Genomic DNA, 21,210 nt, shown 5'->3' on the forward strand with positions numbered 1-21,210 from the left:
ATACAAAATGTACTTTACAGGAGGTAATTTGTAGGCACTTTCAACATTCAAAAATAAAACTAAGTCCAAATAGGCATTATGCAAATTAGCCTGGAAAAAAGTTATCAAAACAACAATAAAAATAACAGCTATGTTTATGTACATAATAATAATTACATGTAAGTTGTTTGAGAAGGGAATATGTTACTTTTACGTTCTGATATTTTGACGATGATTCACTATCCCACAATGCCACTGACAAATCACTAAACACTGAGAAATCACATGCACGTGGGTTTCAAGCACCTGTTTTCTCGTCAAGGTGTCATAGGTCATGGACATTCACCTTGATCTTCTAACACCTGGTTATGCTCAGTTTCACAATAGTCTTTTGTTCATATTTTTACACACTTTTATGTGTAAAAAGACATAAAAACCTTTGATACGCTGTATTTGTGCCAAGGCTCAATTAGTACTAATTGAGTTGTTTGAATATTTATATATTTTGTATATTAACTGCATTTATTGAAAATCTGAGATCGAAAAAAAGTGGGGTTTTTTTTCATTTCCGTGAGTACTTTTGAAGTTGGTCTCATAAATCTTTAATACATGCATAAACCTTGCTTTAAGGCTATTCTGAATGATTTGTCCATGAATGTATAATAATGCTATCATAACAATAGGCAAGTCTAGATGAGCAGACAGTCTAAGGACGCCGGTCTTTTATAATGACAACCTGTTCGTATGATTTATAAAATCTAGAAATTATGAATTAAACTAATAATCATTTCCTAAGAGACTTGTGCAAGTCTATACATGTTGTATATCAACTCAGAATTAAAGAACATTTAATAAGACAGAAATTAACTCTTTATCTTACAACGAATGTGAGTGTGTGTGGCAATCTGATTTTTTTTAAATCGTGATTAAAATGGATTCGAAGCCCGGACTATTCACTGCGCATCAATACCTTTTCCATCATGACCTTTTTTCATCTCAATCCCACTGCGACTGCGCACATGCTATTAATAATACTAATATGGTTATTACTACTAACACTACTATTACTGGGGAGGTTGGGTAGTCTGGTGGTTAAAGCGTTCGCTCGTCACGCCGAAGACCCAGGTTCGATTCTCAACATGGGTACAATGTGTGAAGCCCATTTCTGGTGTCCCCTGTCTAGATATTGTTGGAATATTGCTGTTACTACTCACTCGCTGGTACTTCCACTAGTGCCAGACCGCCTCAGTGATCTAGCGGATAGTGTGTCTGAACAGAGAGCGGAAGGTCGGTGGTTCGATCCCTGGCAGCGTAAAAACAAACTACTTCAAGAGATTGTTTCAGTGCCTGGCGCTGGGTATTAACGTGGATAAAACAAGGACTGGTCGGCTCGGAGTCAGTATACTGTGTCTGAGTGGGGTAGTCATGTTAAACTGCGGCATGGTATCTCAGAGGGCCAGCACTACAAAACCGACATTAGTCCGAACACACAGACACACACTTCTACTACTACTACTACTACTACTACTACTACTACTACTACTACTACTTCTACTAATCAAATATTAAATCAAATATCAAATCGGCCCAGACTCAGTTTTTCAAGGAGAGGTTATCTGAACGATCACTGCATCGAGATTGTGTGTAGTGTGTTGAGAAGATCAGCAACCCTACAGAGTCCTTCGCTTGGATGAAGTCGGCTGGCCTGAAAAGTGAAACAGACGGCTTTCTGTTTGCTGGTCAGGACCAGTCACTTTCCCCTCGAAACCGTCAATGTGTGATTTTGCATCAAAATGTAAATATGAAATGTAGGTTAATAATATGCCATTAATTTAATTTGACTGTCCAACACATTGTCAGTGGATGCCCAGCTTTGGCACAAACACAGTATCTTAAGCGACATGATGGAGTTGCCCGATCATTTTATTACCGTCTTTGCGGTTTTGACACAGAGGTCCATCGATGGTACGACCAGGAATATGTAGGGGGCGTCATGGAAAATGATAAATACAGAATTCTTTGGAATGGGCCCTTGTCCTTTTTGATAAATCCAATGAAATCATTTACATTATTGAATTTTCTGTCCCTTTTGACACCAATGTGATTGACAACATTCAGGAAAAACATGGCAAATATGCGGAACTCGCTTTCGAAATGTCACGCTTGCATCCCAAGTACCAAGTTGTCCGACTCCCCATTGTTCTCGGTGCCTTTGGTTTGTTACCTCCCAATCTGTTGACTGACATTGGGAGAGTACCCGGGTTTGCTACCAGGAATACAGCCCTTCTGATAGTCTGGGTAATGCAGAAGGCTGCAGTGTTGGGGAGTCTTCACATTCTCCGAAAAGTTCTGGGTGGGTTTGATGAGGCAGCGCTTCCAGGGAGAAGTCCCATTCGCTGTCTGGGCTTCGTGTAGAGGGGCAAGGGCCCTGAGCTGATGATGAGCCTAACCAGCCTGACTGTGCCAGGATCACCCAAACCCTCTTTGCTGCATTTTTGTATTTTTATATCTACATATTAAATAATGATAACTTTCAACGCCGAACCTAACTCCGCCAATTTAAACTTCGAATACGGGTATGACGATGCTCCACTGGAAATGATTAACTCAATTTGGGTGAAGATTGTGAAGAGAGGAACATGTTTCCCCTTGCTAAGACTGAAAATTTGGCTAAATGGAAGACGCTTCGCTTCACGGAACCAGCGCGTTTTGCAAGACACATACAAGAGCCACCGTCAGCAGTTCTCACGCAGTGGGGCAACTCGCCAAGACAAGAGCGTGGCGTACATTGGCATTACATAGTAGATTACGGAATGGAGATTAGGGATGGAATCCTTTTCTAACTACACTGCCGAGCAAACGAAAGCATACCCCTCTTCAAGTTATTCGATGGCGATTGATATTGGACCTTAGTTTTTCGGCGACTATTTTCAGCCTTGTAACGTGTTGATGACGTTTGCAATTTTTTACATCCACTTTTTTAGTTTAGATTACGAAACGGAGAATCGGACCAATATGAAGTAACCGTTGCGGTATAGTAATAACATGATTGAATAAGCGCAGACGAAGCCGAACGGTAATCTATGAAGTGTGAAGTTTATTAATCAATTAAGAGGTTGTTAGGTAGAAAGTGTGAATGTGGTTATATTTGGTTAGTTTGGTGCCTTAATTACCAATATTATCATAAACGAATTGCAAACCTACGTCATCACGTTTAGGTTGTGCTCTTCGGGTTACGAGGTAGAATAGGTTCACAGTACACCGTGCTTTTGGTAACGGCTGACGAACGGGTGGATTGAGTGGCGGGTTCCATGACGTCACTGATCGCACATCGTCGTTCTGTTTGATTGGAATATGGTCCAGATGACAGAACGATGATGTCTTGAGTCAAAGTGGTTTATTCGGGTATATATTTGATAACAATACATGTGCGTGCGCACACAGCAGCACTCTCCGCCAGACTAACGACTAACATTCATCCCCCAGCACCCTACCTCCCCCCGTCACATATACTATCCCATAGAACATCACTTACCATTTATTTGTTGAGTGTTTTGTTTGGGGTACAAACGTCCGAGACCTGCATCACTTCGGGCTTTCCTCCCACTTTAAGCTGACACGCCGCGATATAAGAATACTGTCCTGGAATAAAGCGCCGTTAAACCCAACTCACTCACTCACTCACACATACATCCTTTAGTTTGGTTGTAAAGACATTCGCTCCTCGTGAATACCGTGCATGTGTGTGGTGGCGACAAACCAGTGATCATAATCAGGCCTTTTCTTGGATTCAAAATCACGAAAATTGGATCCTGGCATACCAAGGGGACGCAACTCTGTACAGTGAAACTATGGCACATGAGACCACTCCCCGGATAAACGTGGCAGTTCAGTCGAATGAAGAAGATAGTAAACATGATTTTTCCTCATTTCATTATATTTTCCATCTTCCCTAGGCAAGGGCGTTAACTGACTAATAAAGTCCAGTTTCCACCTTTGCCGAACTAGGCTGGAATTCCGGAGTTACATTATGGCTGGACTAACGAGTCTATGCATAGTCCAATCAAATTCGTATGGATTAGATGGATTTTTAAGAACCGAAAGGATTTGCAATGCATGCGTATCGCCAACTGGGCGTCGACAGATATTTTGCAAATCTTTTCATGTTTTTAATCAAGGTGCTCAAATAATTTGATGCACTTCGCGAGGAAGGGCCCGTTTTATTACAATATACATATTGATGATCGATAAGATAGTTTTGGTTAGGCGCCGCCATTTTGTTTGAAGCTGATGCATGTGATATGAGATGTAGAACTGGTTGGACAATAGAAGGGGCATTGAAGGGACATAACTCGTAATAGCCATTGGTGGCGCTTTGATCGAGCCTGGAAATTCCAGCCTAGTTCGGCAAGTGTGGAAACTGGACTTGTATAGCCAGTTAACACCCTTTCCTCGGGAAGATGTATATTTTCTTCACATGCTGACATACAATAAGCTCCTTTGAACACACAATGCCATTTAGAAAGGGGTCAAATGTAACAAATGTTATATTTGGGATAACACTTTCGGCCATGGGAGCCGTGCCAATTTACACTTGTCAGAGGGGTACACAAAGTACGTGATCTAGACTACCAGTTATCGAACTTTCATTTTTTGGAAGCCATTGTGGGTCAGATCGCTGTCTTTGAATGCTGGCGATTAGATGCCTCACTCTGGCAGTGTGGGTTCGAATCCCGGACGGGAATTTGTACTTTACTCAGAAAGTGTTATCCCAAAAATAACATTTGTTAAATAAGCTCCTTGACGACCAGACCCGTGAAGATCCGGGGTAGAATAGGTCTTCAGCATCCCATGCTTGCCGTAAAGGGCAACTATGCTTGTGAAAGGCGACTAACTGGATCGGGTGGTCAGGCTCGCTGACTTGGTTCATGCATGTCATCGATCCCAATTGCGTGGATCGATTTTCATGATGTTAATCACTGGATTTTCTGATCCAGACTCGATTATTTACAGACCGCCGTCATATAGCTGGAATATTGCTGAGTGCGGCGTTAACAACAAACCAACCAACCAACCTAGACGACCATACAGCAAACAATGATTCATACCTGAATTCGGGTTCCACTCTTAGTTAAAACCATTCATCCCTCATCATTAGACAAGATGTTCTAGGGTGAGGGGGCACGGGTGGCCTAGTCGTCTGAGGCGCCGCAATTCGTTGTGCAGAGTTGCGTCCCTTGGGCACGCCAGAAACCTACGATTGTCGGTTCGACTCCAGGTTCGCCACGATTGTTTCTAGGTTTGTCCGCACCATACCCGTGCTCGTGGATTTCACCGAAGTGTTAAACGTCTAAGACCTGCATCACTTCGGGCTTTTCCTCCACATTAAGCTGACACGCCGTTAAAGCGGCGTTAAGGACCCGTGAAGATCCGGGTCAGAATAGCTCTTCAGCAACCCATGCTTGCCGTAAAAGACGACTAACGGGATCGGTGTGTCAGGTTCGCTAATTTGATTGATGCATGTCACCGTATCCCAATTGCGTGGATCGATCTTCATGATGTCAATCACTGGATTGTCTGGTCCAGACTCGATTATTTACAGACCCCCGTCAATTAGCTGGAATACTGTTTAGTGCGGCCTTAAACAACGAACTAACGAACAGGCGGCGTTAAACCAACTCACTCACTCACTCCAGGGTAAGTTGATTTTACAAGGCGAGGAAATAACTTAACGCTAGAAGATTTTCAATGTCGATGATTCATTTCTCTTGATCATAGCTGCAACTGCTTCAAATCAAGAACCCGAAGTGAATAATATTTTATAGATGCATCGACTAGGACAGTAAAATTACGACTCTGACGCAGTCACACAGTAACTAAAGAGAATTTCGCCTTTACTGTAAATAAAGACTGAAGTTGTTATCCCAAAAATTATCTCAACTTTAACTAAAGAGAAGTGTAAATCTGAATCAAAACACCAGTATACTTTTTATAAGTTTGAATTTAAATACTAGTATCATTCACGTAGTCCTTATAAAAGCTATTATCCAAAAACAAACATCATTTAAATAGTTCAACGTGTTTTATTCGCGCCGGATGAAGGTTCTACATATTGTACAACTTGAAAAGTAAGAAGTGCTCTTAAACAAGTAGAAATGATTTTTTTACAAACCACATCGTGACATAATATACATCGATTTGTCGTAAGCGATTTATACCAGGAAAAGCTGACCAACTACCCGGCTGACCGTAACATAATTTACAGTTAACATTGTATTTGGCGGGCAGTTCTTTGTCAACCTGAGTAGCAATATAAAAGCCTCTCACGACAGTTTTGTGTGAAAGACGGCGTAAAAAATCGTTCCCCTCAATATAACAAATGTTTTCATATTGATTCAAAAATATCGTCATGAATATTTTAACCGGGTCATCCCCGGTTCATGCTGTCGTAACCAGTTTTTGTTCCGGACTGTACCGGTAATTGGTGCGACGTACATTGTCAGGGAAGCCAAGCACGTGCAGACAGACAACCGTTTCCATGACAATTGGTAATTTGAAAATAAGTCCCAGGAATATTGTCAATAGTTTAGAAGCATTTGCGGTGCACAATGGATGGACCAGATTCATCGTACTCCTGCTTGCTGATCCACATCTGCTGGAAGGTGGACAGAGAGGCAAGGATGGAGCCACCGATCCAGACGGAGTATTTCCTCTCTGGGGGAGCGATGATCTTGATCTTCATTGTGCTGGGGGCAAGGGCTGTGATCTCCTTCTGCATTCGGTCTGCGATACCAGGGAACATGGTGGTACCTCCTGAGAGAACAGTGTTGGCGTACAAGTCCTTACGGATATCAACATCACATTTCATGATTGAGTTGTAGGTGGTCTCGTGGATACCAGCAGATTCCATTCCCAAGAAGGATGGCTGGAAGAGGGATTCAGGGCAACGGAACCTCTCGTTACCAATGGTGATGACCTGACCGTCGGGCAACTCGTAGCTCTTCTCCAGGGAGGAAGAGGAAGCAGCGGTTGACATCTCTTGCTCGAAGTCGAGAGCGACGTAGCAGAGTTTCTCCTTGATGTCTCTGACGATTTCTCTCTCGGCAGTTGTGGTGAAGGAGTAGCCACGCTCGGTCAGGATCTTCATGAGGTAGTCTGTGAGGTCCCGCCCAGCCAGATCCAAACGAAGGATGGCGTGGGGGAGGGCGTAACCTTCATAGATGGGGACGGTGTGGGTGACACCATCACCAGAGTCAAGAACGATGCCGGTGGTACGTCCAGAAGCGTACAGAGAAAGAACAGCCTGGATGGCCACATACATAGCTGGGGCGTTGAAGGTCTCAAACATGATCTGGGTCATCTTTTCACGGTTGGCCTTGGGGTTGAGGGGAGCCTCTGTCAGGAGGACGGGGTGCTCCTCGGGGGCAACGCGGAGCTCGTTGTAGAAGGTGTGATGCCAGATCTTCTCCATGTCGTCCCAGTTGGTAACGATACCGTGTTCGATGGGGTACTTGAGGGTGAGGATACCTCTCTTGGACTGAGCCTCATCACCGACGTAGCTGTCCTTTTGGCCCATACCGACCATCACGCCCTGGAATGATAATTGTATGTGTTAGTGAGTGAGTGAGTTGGGTTTAACGCCGCTTTTAACATTATTCCAGTTATCTCACGGCGTGTCAGCTTAATGTGGGAGGAAAGCCCGAAGTAATGCAGGTCTCAGACGTTTACCACTTCGGTGAAACCCACGAGCACGGGTATGGTGCTGACAAACCTAGAAACATAATCGGGGTGAACCGGGATTCGAACCCACAATCATAAGTTTCTGGCGTGTCAAGGGGACGCAACTCTGCACAGCGAATCGCGGCGCCTTAGACGACTGGGCCACCCGTGCCCCCTATCTGTATTAAGAAATATGTCAAATAAAATATAGACAAGAATATACCTTGTCCACCTCTTATTTCATAACCTACTCCGTCGAATATTTTAGTTCATACTTGTCTGGCTAACTAATTATTAGGTACTTTGCGATGTAATAACTGAGAGATTGGGTTATTAATGATCGCAAATGGAGGGGAAGCCTCGTGGATAAAGCGTTCGCTCGTCAAGTCGAAGACCCGGGTTCGATTCCCCACATGGGTACAATATATAAAGCCGATTTCTGATGTCCCCCGCTGTGATATTGCTGGAATATTGCAAAAAGCGGCATAAAACAATACTCCCACACTTCCTATTAATTGGTGTGTGGTTGTTACGCCGCATTCATCAACACTCCGGCCATATCCCCGCGGGGACACAAATAATGAGCTTTACTTAGTGTTCCCATGGGGGATACGAACCCGGCTATTCACCGTAACCAGCTAACACCTTAACCACTAGGCTTAGCAAAATATGTTTGTAAATGTCAATGCGGCCAGGCGTCAACATGGATGATCTACCAGTAGGTTCAGTGAGTGAGTGAGTACGGTTTTACGCCGCTTTTAGCAATATTCCAGCAATATCACGGCGGGGGACACCAGAAATGGGCTTCACACATTGTACCCATGTCGGGAATCGAACCCGGGTCTTCGGCGTGAAGAGCGAATGCTTTAACCACGAGGCTACCCGACCGCCCCTAAGTAGGTTTAGCATAGTTCTGTTAAGTCATCGCTATGTGGTTTATTGAACGCCGTGGGGGCGGTCGGGTGGCCCAGTGGTTAAAGCGTTCGCTCGTCACGCCGAAGACCCGGGTTCGATTCCCGACATGGGTACAATGTGTGAAGCCCATTTCTGGTGTCCCCCGCCGTGATATTGCTGGAATATTGCTAAAAGCGGCGTGAATACATACTCACTTACCCACTTGAACGCCGTGATATAACTGGAATACTGTTAAAAGCTGCGTTAAACCCAAGTCATTTACTCACTCACTGTATTGACCTTGGGTCGTTTTAAACCACAGTGAAGTATCTGTGGAATGCATGTGCAGGCGTGTTTACATATTTCTGTCTCTGCGTCGTGTCATTATCACCACTGCTTATGACATTTGTTATAAATATGTATAAATACATAATATATCTTTATCAACATGTCACAGCCATATCCCCAAGGAATGTCAAACATGAAATTAACAATGGTACGTTATAAAACGCTGTGGAGTCACCGCAAGATCAGACTAACTCAAATGTCAAAGAACATATTTGCATAAATTACCCTGCCATTTGGCCAAAAAAGGATTCTGACAATAACCAGTAAATTCAGATACATAATTCAAAACAATCAATTTAATTCATAATTAAATTAACTGACCATTTTACACCTCAGATTTAAATCCTTAAAAACAATCAATTTAATTAATAATTAAATTTATTGACTATTTTTACACCTCAGATTTAAATCCTTATCAAATACAGGTTCAAACATGTATTAAATGTTCTTATTAAAAATGATAAAAGTTCAAACTGAAATAAATATGATTACATATAGATCGTGAAATTTGCTAAATTAGTGTTAATCAAGACACAATCACTTCAGTGTATTAGTTAAGTATTCTGTCTCATTGCTCATGTGCGGAAAGGCTTCAAGTGCTGACACCGGCGCTCGGAGGGAAATTCCTATAGATTGAATTTCACAATGAATTTTTTCCCCACTCTTAAATACAGTCTGACCTCCCGCAGAAGCACATGTGGCAGGCATGAGGTCATTCTTTAAGGGATTGGAGTAACGCTTCCATATTTGTCGAAGATGGCGGTCACCGGCATCGAGAGAAATTTTATCTCGCTGAGAGCCCTTGGTTGGTACTTGATCAAGAGTTAAAACCCTTCGACCCAACTTTTGTCATTTTTTCTAATATGTGGACGTATTGTCGATCATATTTTAGAAAAAAATGGGTCCATTTGTTGAATATCTTATTCTTGCTAGAAGTGTGCTGGTTTTGAAAACTTCGAATCTAGGTCAATCTTGTTAAATATCCATTTTCATGCTCTCCGGTTTTCTTCAATTAAAGCTTAAAGTATTTCATAATTTAGTTCGGAGGAAAATGTAGATTTGTGTTTTTAGTCGATTTTAAAGTTGACAGTAAACGTTTGAGATGATTCTTTTCCCCTAGGATGTAGTTAGGTTTTTTTATCTTGAGACCCCTAAAATAATTTATTTTCTGTTCTCTGGTTTTTCTCAGTATTAGTTAATATAGTGTACACTAACTTGAAATTGCATGTCCTGTACGAGTCAATGCTCATGTTACGCTTTGCGAACTTTGCATGTATTTAAATAATTGAAAAATTAATATTTTGTAAATGTGATAATGCATTACACCTGTTAAGATATATACTAGCTGCACACAGCAAACGATTAAACAACAAATTAAACTAAAGGTAATAGTTTTAAACAATAATACAAATTGTAATAAATTCATAAATCTATTGAAGAATCAGCTTTTTTAACAACTGAATATATATTTCACTTATCCTATAACTTTACATTCATAACTATTCCGAATCACCAGTCTCGATAATACCATAACGTTAGTCGTAATTTCAAATTGAAATTATGCAAAATTAATTCAAATTCAATTAAAATATGTATCAAAATCAAATGTGAAAATCAATTTCAATAAAATCGATAATTTTAATTTATTTAATTCAATTTCAATTTTAAAAAAGTTTCAATTAAACTTTTAAATTCTTACCTGATGCCTGGGTCTGCCAACGATTGAAGGGAAGACAGCGCGTGGTGCATCATCTCCGGCGAATCCAGCCTTGCACATGCCGGAGCCGTTGTCAACGACCAAAGCAGCTACTTCATCGTCACACATTTTGAATTTTGTATACGTTTGGAATCCGACAGGGAAAAGATTGGTTCGGGCTTACAACCTCTTTGCTCCGTGCTGCCTCAAGCGAGTGGTAGATGTAGCCGTGACCCCTGCTTATATCGCTCAGTGCGCGAGCTTTCCGAGAAATCGGGCTGCCATTGACGAAGCATATCCTTATATGGAGAGCGCCGACCTGCTTATATGGTCACGCCAATCCGAAGTCAGGCCATGGAGCGCTGGTTCTACAACCCATCCCAATATCATTTTCGAAGCGTATGGTACCACTAAAATAATGCCACCAGCCTCGTGCCGGGCTAAAACGCCCTATGACTGGGATTTTAAAGCTTTTAAGAATTCGTCTTGTGTGAAGGGACGATTTTTCAAAATGGCCGTGACCACACCTTGTGGGATAGCTTCATTCAGTGTTACATAATTTAATTCTCAGCCCAAGCTGTGTGAGCTGTAGTGAGGGTACTGTCAGTGACTTATAGTGTCAAATTAACCAGGCGTAGATTCTTTACGATAATATCACCATAGTCTTTGTCGCGTTAACGGTATTTCGTTCACACACAAGTGTCTCCTTAAACGTTTTACCATTCTGCTTGACACTTTCCCGTCCCATTGACAAACACCTGGTATTTTCATCCCGCTACGGATATGTTTTATCACAGCATCATCATATACCTGTGGGGAAAATAAAAAACTTCTCGCATTCACAACACACAACCATCAACATCTAAGTGTTTGCAATAGCATGTTAATTTATGTTCAGCAATTTTCTTTTAAACCTGTACATTTCTAAGTCAGTTATTTTGTGTTTCTAACATGCCTTGTTTAGTTTGTCTGACAGATCTGATCGCCTGTCTTGACTGTTTTAGTAGTATTGTAAAAAACAGCTTCTTTATCATAAAAAGCATATTTTCGTACATTCTGCGGCGTCTCCAAAATAAGTTAAGAGAGATTATGCAAGCTGTTTCCACCAGGGAACTATGAGCTGGTTTCACCCTGAGTGTTTAAGCATGAGGTCGTGCAGCTTCTGCATAGCGCACTTTGTATCGTCGGAAAGCGGTTTTAAGGAGAAGCGTGTTTATGCTATTTGACATACATGTGTACTTTCAGTGCAGATAGCTAATTTAGTGTTCGTGTCTGACTATCTGACAATAGTTTTCTTGCAAACAGGAATTCCATTCATACATTGGCGCATGGGATCTTTGCGAACGTTTAGAATACGTGTACTGAACGCCTTATTCAGCAATTTCAGTGGGGTCAGTTTATGATCGAATCTCGGCCCGGCAAACCAGTGGTTGATAGCATGAGTAATAAACCACGCTATCGGGTACGTTGCCAAGTGACTAGACAGGTAACACATTGTGAGTGAGTGAGTTGGGTTTTAACGTCGCTTTTAACAGTATTCCAGTCATATCACGGCGTGTCAGCTAAATGTGGGAGGAAAGCCCGAAGTGATGCAGGTCTCAGACATTTACCACTTCGGTGAAACCCACGAGCACGGGTATGGTGCTGACAAACCGGGGCGAATCGGGATTCGAACCCACAACCATAGGTTTCTGGTGTGCCCAAGGGACGCAACTCTGCACAGCGAATCGAGTCAATAACAGTAAGCAAGTCTAGATTACTGCAGTTTCTGAAAATGAAAAGAGTCTATGGGCTGCTTTTATTTTCCTGTTATTCGACTCTCGCTTGACTGACATGCTGGTTGTCTATTGCAAGGCGCTATATACCCAGACTGAACATCTGTGTTGTTTTAAATGTTTTAATTGTCCTGACTCAATTGAGGATAAACACAATAGTGAGTGAGTGAGTGAGAGGTTTTATGGCGCTTTTAGCAATATTCCAGCAACATCATGGCCGGGGACACCAGAAGTGGGCTTCACACATTGTACCCATGTCGGGAATCGAACCCGGGTGTGACGAGCGAACGCTTAAACCACTAGGCTACCCGACAACCCCAGTAGTAGTAGTAGTAGTAGTAGTAGTAGTAGTAGTAGAAATAGTAGTAACAGCAGCAGCAGTAACAGCAGAAGCAGTATTAGTAGTACTAGTAGTTGTTGTTTGTTTGTTTTTAACGCCGCGCTCAGCAATATTCCAGCTATATGACGGCGGTCTGTAAATATTCGAGTCTGCTGCGTCATACCAATAAACGTTAAAAGATGGTACTTGTTGTTACCCTGCCTGGTGCTCGGAATTAAGGGCCTAAACAAAGACTGGTTGGCTCCGAGTCAGTATATTGTGTGAGTGGGATATTCATGTTTAACTGCGGCACAGTATCTCAGCGGGTTAGCACTATAAATCGGCATCAGTCCGGACTAGTACAAGCAGCCACCTTCACGTGCATGCACGTCGCTACACCAATTTAACCTCACCTCACTGGGTAAAATTCGAACATGAGTGTAGAATAAGTTAACGCTCATGTGAATGCTAAAATGAATATTGTTTTGTGGCGTTGTCAGTAACATTTCGGGTTCATTACACCAAATAGTAGATAATCTTCTCTGAGACAACCATGTTGGTAGCCATGACAACGTAAGTACTCTCCACTATGTTGGGGAGACTTAAGCAACTTGGTCACAGATTCAACCATCCAATCCACATCACTTTTCTGACCCGGAATCCAAACGGAGTTTAATGAATACCGGCCATATTAGATAAACACCTTGTCTCTGACGCGAAAATATATTAGAGAAAAAAAAACAAATGTTAAATTATCTTTATAAAATATAATAAAAAGGAGCCCAGAGAATCTTCTTGAAACTGCAGTAATCTAGACTTGCTAAGTATTATACACTTGCATGGGATGTATTGGAGATATTTGCTTCCGTGTCTGTATGGCTTATATATGTTCTATTGTTCTATTGTCTAGGAGGATCTGCTTTCAGGAAATATTTTCAACAATTTATCAAAACGTCAGCCGGTCATCACAGATAACAGAGATCATATTACCGAGCACTGTATGGAAGCTTACCCGTCCCCCACCGCCATTCCCCATCGATCCCTACCACCCTCGCCACCCTGCGGTGCCCGAGTGTGGTGTGATCTCTTACCTCCCACGGCCGCCCCAACCCCCACCCCACATGCACACCCCACCCTACGCATTATTTCCTCATGTGTCGTGATATTAACCACGCCCTGCTGTGACCCATTAACAACCCCCCCCCCCCTCGCTAACCCGAACACCCCCCCCCCCCCCCCCCCCGAAATTTCCAGACCCCTCCCGTAAACCCTGACCCTGACGTTACATCACGAGGAACCAGGGGACACCGATTTTGCCCGTGTCTGCGTTCTAATTAATCAGCAGGCTTTTGTCGAGCACAGGCATAACCAACAAATACATGTATGTCTCTTTAGCATCACCCAAGAGCTAGAGGGGCGGTGGGGTAGCCTAGTGGTTATTGCATTGGCTCGTGACGCCGAAGACCTAGGTTCGACTACCCACATGGGTGCAATGTGTGAAGCCCATTTTCCGGTTTCCCCCGCCGTGATATTGCTGGGATATTGCTAAAAGCGGCGTAAAAAACATAATCACTCACTCACTCAAGAGCTGGTGTCCATTAAATCTTTTATTACTCAATCCGTGTTTGAAAAGAATCACAATATTTTCTTATGCAGATTTTAAAGTAAGCTAGACTCTATTTTCATCGTCAAGACTGACACTGATTAAATTAAATAGAAATATTCAAAGTCTTGGTTTAAGAACTAAACAAGAGCGGGCCTCAACCCATACATCTTTTCACATTGAAGAAAATCAAGTTTTGAATTCCTTTCAATTGGAATGTTGTGTTTAATTTGAAAATATGACCAGTATTAGTAATATTGTTTTATTTAATTCTTTTAATTTTATTTCATGAAGTGTGAATCGAAGTTTATTTTGGAACAACCGTTTCATTCAGAGCTGGTCAAATACGACTATGGAATGTTGGCGTTATGGTTTGTTTATGCATCAATAATTAAATAACATTATTGTTGTGTGAGATGCAACAAATAATCACATACAGGTAATTTAAAAACATCAGTTCCAGGTCAAACCTTTTTAATGGGTCGTATAGGAAATAAGATCAAAGCGAACAGCTATCGTTATAAATAAAGTGATAAACTCGTAACACGACGAAAACCTCTTACCAAACAGATTTTTTAATAAATATAAATATACAGCGCCTCCGAATAAATAAGCGCCATTCTGTTTATTCTAAGGCAGTGATAACATTTATTTCCATCCAAAATTCAACCTAAACAAATAAGTCTTCTCTTGTTTCATTGCTGTCGACTTGAACTGCTAAACCTCGCTATAACGCGGGAGCGTGTTTCAGCACAAGTGTGTTCAGGCCAAATATAGTTGCGTCTTATAGAGAGAATGTTCAGTGGACGATACCGGACCACCTTCGATGATTGTTCTTGATAATTATCATCAGGTCAGATTTAATCATATGTACATGATTGCATGATACTTTTTGATTGTCTGAGTAGGTACGATGTTTGGGCACAGTAATTATTTTACGATAAGATAAAAAAATAATATAATATACATGGAAGAAAGCTTTACCTAAATATGTTCGTATATATTCTATGTTCGTAAGCCACTTTTCCTAATACCTTTGTCAATATCATTATCAACATTATTATAATACGTATTGTCAATATTTTTCAATATTACCATCATTTTATCATCAAGCATCATTAAGTTTAATATAAACAATCGGCACAAGAGCAATAACAACAATAATAATAATAAAATTATTATTATTATTATTATTATTATTATTATTATTATTATTAAACCCGTGAGAGAAACCACACGGAAATATATCGATGGCTTATTTGAAGGGTTGCCAACAAGGTCGATCAACCGCGCCCGATCTAAATATAGAAATGATGTGTTCACATTGTTATGAACGACCTTCACCTTCGATATGTAAACATGGTCACATGTGGTCTAGACAACACAATACGGCTCGACTCGCTTACATATAAGGACAATATTCGAGATGTGACTAAATATGGATATATACAACATATGAATAACACAAAGAAAGCATTATTTATATCGCTAGACTTAGATTACCAAACATACATGTAGGTATAGCAGTCTACCCCCAGATATGGTACCACAAGTGCTTCCGTAGAAATTGGTTGTTATTTGTCGCTTATGATTTTAAGGTTTATATTTACCTGCTGACAAACTGGCAGTTTGACAAAACGGACACATACTGTTCACTGCTCTATATAGTAGAGATTTGTCACTTTCCATACAGCGCTCCTCTTCAGTGATTTTTATCCCCCGCCCAACAAAGTTGGCGGGGATATAGAAACGGGCTCTGTCCGACCGCCCGTCCGTCTGTCACTCAGAAACCGTTAAATATTTTTTCATCAAACTTTGCAGGTGTGTCAAGTACATGCTAAACTGGTGCCTTTTGCTATTTAGCAATTTTAGAATTTTTCATTTATTACGTTTCCATGGCAACAAGATGGACTTAGGTTCTGTAAGGGTAGGGTTCGTTTCCGTGGCCTAACTCATAAACCGTTCAATATTTTTTCATCCAACTTTGCAGGTCTGTCAGGTACATGCTGAACTGGTGCCTTTTGCTATTTAGAAATTTTAGAATTTTTTATTTTTTACGTTTCCATGGCAACAGGATGGACTTAGGTTCCAAACTCTTTTTTTTTTACATTTTCCATGACATCAGTTAAAAAAGGTTAGGGTTTGTTTAGATTTAATTATCTCATAAATTTTGCAACAGGGGCGGGGGATATAGCCACGTTAGTGGCAAACTCTTGTTGTATTTGGAATAGGGTTTGTATGTTTGTGTAATTTGATAACCCCTTTTTTGTCAAATCGTTGAGGACCGCCTCCGTGGTCTTATGGTAGAGCGTCCACCCGGTGAGAGGAAGGTCCGAGGTTCGATCCCCGGTCGCGTCATACAAAAGACGTTATAGATGGTACTTGTTGTTACCCTCTCTGGCGCTCGGCATTACGGGGCTAAAACAAGGACTGGTCGGCTCGGAGTCAGTATACTGTGTCTAAGTGGGGTATTCATGTTAAACTGCGGCATGGTATCTCAGTGGACTAGCACTATAAATCGGCATCAGTCCGGACTGGTACAAGCCGTCACACAAACACGTACATGCGCGTCGCTATAAAAGTGCAATAATCTTGGACACGACGTTAAATTTACCCCACCGCGCTTCACCTTTTTCGGCCCTTTTTTCAAAACGTGGCTGCTGTCGTCTAAATCTTCATCCCTGTTTTGTCTTAAAGGGCAAGTAAAGTTACCATAGCAACTTTGCAGATTTTAAAACTGACAGACTTAATTATTCAGAAATGCTTGACCAAATTGAAATTTGAAAAACGGGAATAGCGCAAATCGGACAATACTAAACGACACGCGAAATCGTCCCCAAAATGAAAACTTCTTCCAGTAAAAGGATTCCCACCGGTGAAGGTTTCAACGGGTTTCCGATGTTTGAAGCGCTGCGCAATTTCAACGATCAGACCGTCGCCCAGTCTGCCTGCTTCTGCTTCGGATTCTGTAAAACATTGTCTTTTTTCTGTCTCCTCATCATTTCATTACTGTATCCACAGCTTATGTCACCTTAGTAACAATAGTATTACTAAAGATGCCTTCAGTTGTTTACTCAGGGGATTAATCCCTGACTGGCATTTATTGTTTTGAAGGTGTCTAGCCGGGAGAGCCACATTTCAGAAATGGTTATTGCCGGTAAAGCCACATTTTCAGCTGAGTGCATTTCGCCTATTCTAGCGTGTAATTAATTAATCCGATTACCGATACCTTTATATGAGTGTCCCACATTTAAATTACTAAGCGCGGTACTCCCAGACTGAGGGAGGCGACCAGTTCCTACACCGTGTTAGTGACGACATCATCATCTTCACTACAGACAAGAACATTGAACATTTGTGTACTGCAGACATTGTATTTTGTGATGGTACATTTTATGCCTGTCCCAAGTTGTTTGATCAGATTTATTGTTTACATGCTGAGGTGTTTGGCCATATGTTTCCATTAGTTTACTGTTTGTTGTCCAATCGAACAAAAGTTATGTCAACATGTTTCAGTACCTATGCGATTTTGCTAGTAGAGGAGGTCTAGAGTTTGGCCCACTTACAATTCAGTTGGACTTTGAACGTGCAGGTCACAATGCCGTGACTGAGGTATTTCCTGGGACATTAGTTAGAGGGTGTTTCTTTCACTTCACCCAATGTATCTGGAGGAGGGTGCAGAAAGAAGGTCTGGTGTTGGACTATTAGGAAGATGAGGAGGTGAAGAAGCTGGTGACAAGAGCTGCTGCCCTCCCTCTAGTACCTCGTGACAAAGTGGATGATGTGTGGCTTGATGCCATTGCTGACTCTCCTGCTGGCCCTAAAGTGACTGCCTTCATGGACTACGTGACAACCTGTTGGGTTCAAGGAGGGGCCTTCATGCCAGAGATTTGGAACCATTTCGAAAACCAAGGCCATCGTACCAACAATCACCTGGAAGGGTTGCACAACAAGATAAAGAAACTTGCCAAGAAGTGCCACCCGAACATCTACGAGGCAGTGAAGCTATTTCAGCGAGAGCAGTCACTCAAAGAGGTTGCAGTCCTTAGACTCTCACACCAGTGGTCAGAACCTTCACGAAGAAAGAAGTACAAGGCAATCGATGCACGTATTGCGTCCCTCAAGACCCAGCTCCTGAACCCACACCTGAGTGAGATGGAATATGCTGACCACGTGGGCGACCTCCTTCATCTGCATTATGATATTCATATGCTATTCATATTCATCAATGTAAAGTTTTGATGAATATGTTATCCTTGTTGAATAGAAAATGAGAAAACAAGACTTGTTTTGTTATATACGGTAACCTGTTAGAATCACAAAGCATGTTTTGACAGCATAGCCGCGAGAGACACATTATACAATCCCGCAACCATAACCATTGCCGCGAGAGCCACATCAATTTGGGCTATCTATTTTCGAAATGTGGCTTTGCCGGCCTGTAACCGTTTTGAATAGGGCCGAGGGCAGCTGGTGTTTTATTACCCAAACAGGATGTTAGTAATAAAACGCTAGTTACCGATCGTAACTTTTTCCTTTAATCATTCACAATGTCAAGATATAAGGTCTTTTCACACATTCAAAAATGTATGGAATTTTGTTATTTTTGTAGGATTAACAGAAATAGCAGAAACAGAATTTGCATAACGGCTGAGAATCGCAAGATCTGAATACACAAGACAGATAATCCCGGGAAATCTATCAGCTTATGAAAACAGTTGTCACCGCTGCGCCGGTAGCTTTAGGCCACGCCCCCAAATAGTTGTTTTGGACGCCGATTACAGTTGTGTTTCAGCACTTTCACTTGGTCATCTTAATACTTTCAACGATTATTATGAATGTTACACTCTTGGAAAGTGAGTAAGAAAAAATGATATTCGCAAACAAACAATAAATCATTGTTTCCACTTTACTTGCCCTTTAAATCGTGGTGTAGTGGTAGAGCGTCCGCCCGGAGAGCGAAAGGTCCGGGGTTCGATCCCCGGCCGCGTCATACCAAAAGACATTAAAAGATGGTACTTGTTGTTACCCTGTCTGGTGCTCGGCATTAGGGGTCTAAAACAAGGACTAGTTGTCTCGGAGACAGAATACTGTGTCTGAGTTGGGTATTCATATTAAACTGCGGCATGGTATCTCAGTGAGCTGGCACTATAAATCGGCATCAGTCCGCACGCACGCACGCACGCACGCACGCACGCACGCACGCAACAACAACAGCAAAATGAAATAAGCTATTTGGCATTCCCATGAATTTCTGAAAACGAGCAGGTGCCAAGTGATTCTGCTTTTTTAACAACTGGTAATTCAGGTGATAGACCCATTTAGCTTATAACAAACTCATAAATACTTAGCAGTTGATAACACGTGAGTTGTATTGTGCATTTGTAAATATCTTACGAAACATTCGCTCTCACTCAACAGGCGCTGTAAAACCTGAAATTCTTTATCAGCGCGTATATCAAAACGGTCTATATAGAGGGGCGTTTTCTATGTACACATTCTAACCCTTCGGTATGTATAATGATGTTGGCCAAGATTACAACTTTTCACTGAATGGCTTGAAATTAACAACAGTTTCTGACAAAAACCCACGTGGCCAAGAATAGACGCGCGAATAGAGCAGAGACGCATTGGTGTGTGTTGGAATGCCTTGTGTGTGGTGTGATGTTGTGGAAGGCGCGTCTACCGACGAGTGAGTGAGTTTGACGTCGTTTTGAGTGAGTGAGTGAGTTGGGTTTAATGCCGCTTTTAACAGTATATCGCGGCGTGTCAGCTTAATGTGGGAGGAAAGCCCGAAGTGATGCAGGTCTCAGACGTTTACCACTTTGGTGAAACCCACGAGCACGGGTATGGTGCTAAGAAACCTAGAAACATAATCGGGGCGAACCGGGAATCGAACCCACAAGCATAGGTTGCTGGAGTGCCCAAGGGACGCAATTCTACAACCACATACACAACATCCACATCCACTACATCCACATCCACTACATCCACATCATCTACATCCACATCCACTACATCCACATAATCTACATCCACGTTCACTACATCCACTTCCTCTACATCCACATCCACTACATTCACATCATCTACATCCACGTTCACTACATCCACATCCTCAACGTACACGTAATCTACATCCACACCCACTACATCCACGTCCACTACATCCACATCCACTACATCCACATCCACTACATCCACTACATCCACGTCCACTACATCCACATCCACTACATCAACATCCACTGCATCCACACCCACTACATCCACGTCCACTACATCCACACCCACTACATCCACATCCACTACATCAACATCCACTACATCCACATCAACTTCATCCACACCCACTACATCCACATCCTCTTCATCCACATCCACTACATCCACATCCACTACATCCACATCCTCTACATCAACATCCACTGCATCCACACCCACTACATCCACATCAATTTCATCCACACCCACTACATCCACATCCACTACATCCACATCCTCTTCATCCTCATCCACTACATCCACATCCACTACATCCACATCATCTACATCCACATCCACTACATCCACATCATCTACATCCACGTTCACTACATCCACTTCCTCTACATCCACATCCACTACATTCACATCATCTACATCCACGTTCACTACATCCACATCCTCAACGTACACGTAATCTACATCCACACCCACTACATCCACGTCCACTACATCCACATCCACTACATCCACATCCACTACATCCACTACATCCACGTCCACTACATCCACATCCACTACATCAACATCCACTGCATCCACACCCACTACATCTACGTCCACTACATCCACACCCACTACATCAACATCCACTACATCAACATCCACTACA

At 42.1% G+C, this 21,210-nt stretch overlaps 1 protein-coding gene across 1 annotated transcript; it reads right to left on the reverse strand.

The window, feature by feature from the left end:
• Positions 1-6,048: 6,048 nt before the first annotated feature.
• On the reverse strand, positions 6,049-10,869 carry LOC139476912 (actin, adductor muscle). Its single transcript, XM_071259476.1, has 2 exons — positions 10,640-10,869; positions 6,049-7,570 (listed from the first exon to the last, which is right to left on the reverse strand). Exons 1-2 carry the CDS (start codon positions 10,763-10,765, stop codon positions 6,566-6,568), a joined length of 1,131 nt encoding a protein of 376 aa, XP_071115577.1. The 5' UTR covers positions 10,766-10,869; the 3' UTR covers positions 6,049-6,565.
• Between the last annotated feature and the right edge of the window lie 10,341 nt (positions 10,870-21,210).

This window comes from Haliotis cracherodii, unplaced genomic scaffold (assembly GCF_022045235.1).
Source record: "Haliotis cracherodii isolate W230 unplaced genomic scaffold, xgHalCrac1.p SCAF_30, whole genome shotgun sequence".
NCBI lineage: Eukaryota > Metazoa > Mollusca > Gastropoda > Lepetellida > Haliotidae > Haliotis > Haliotis cracherodii.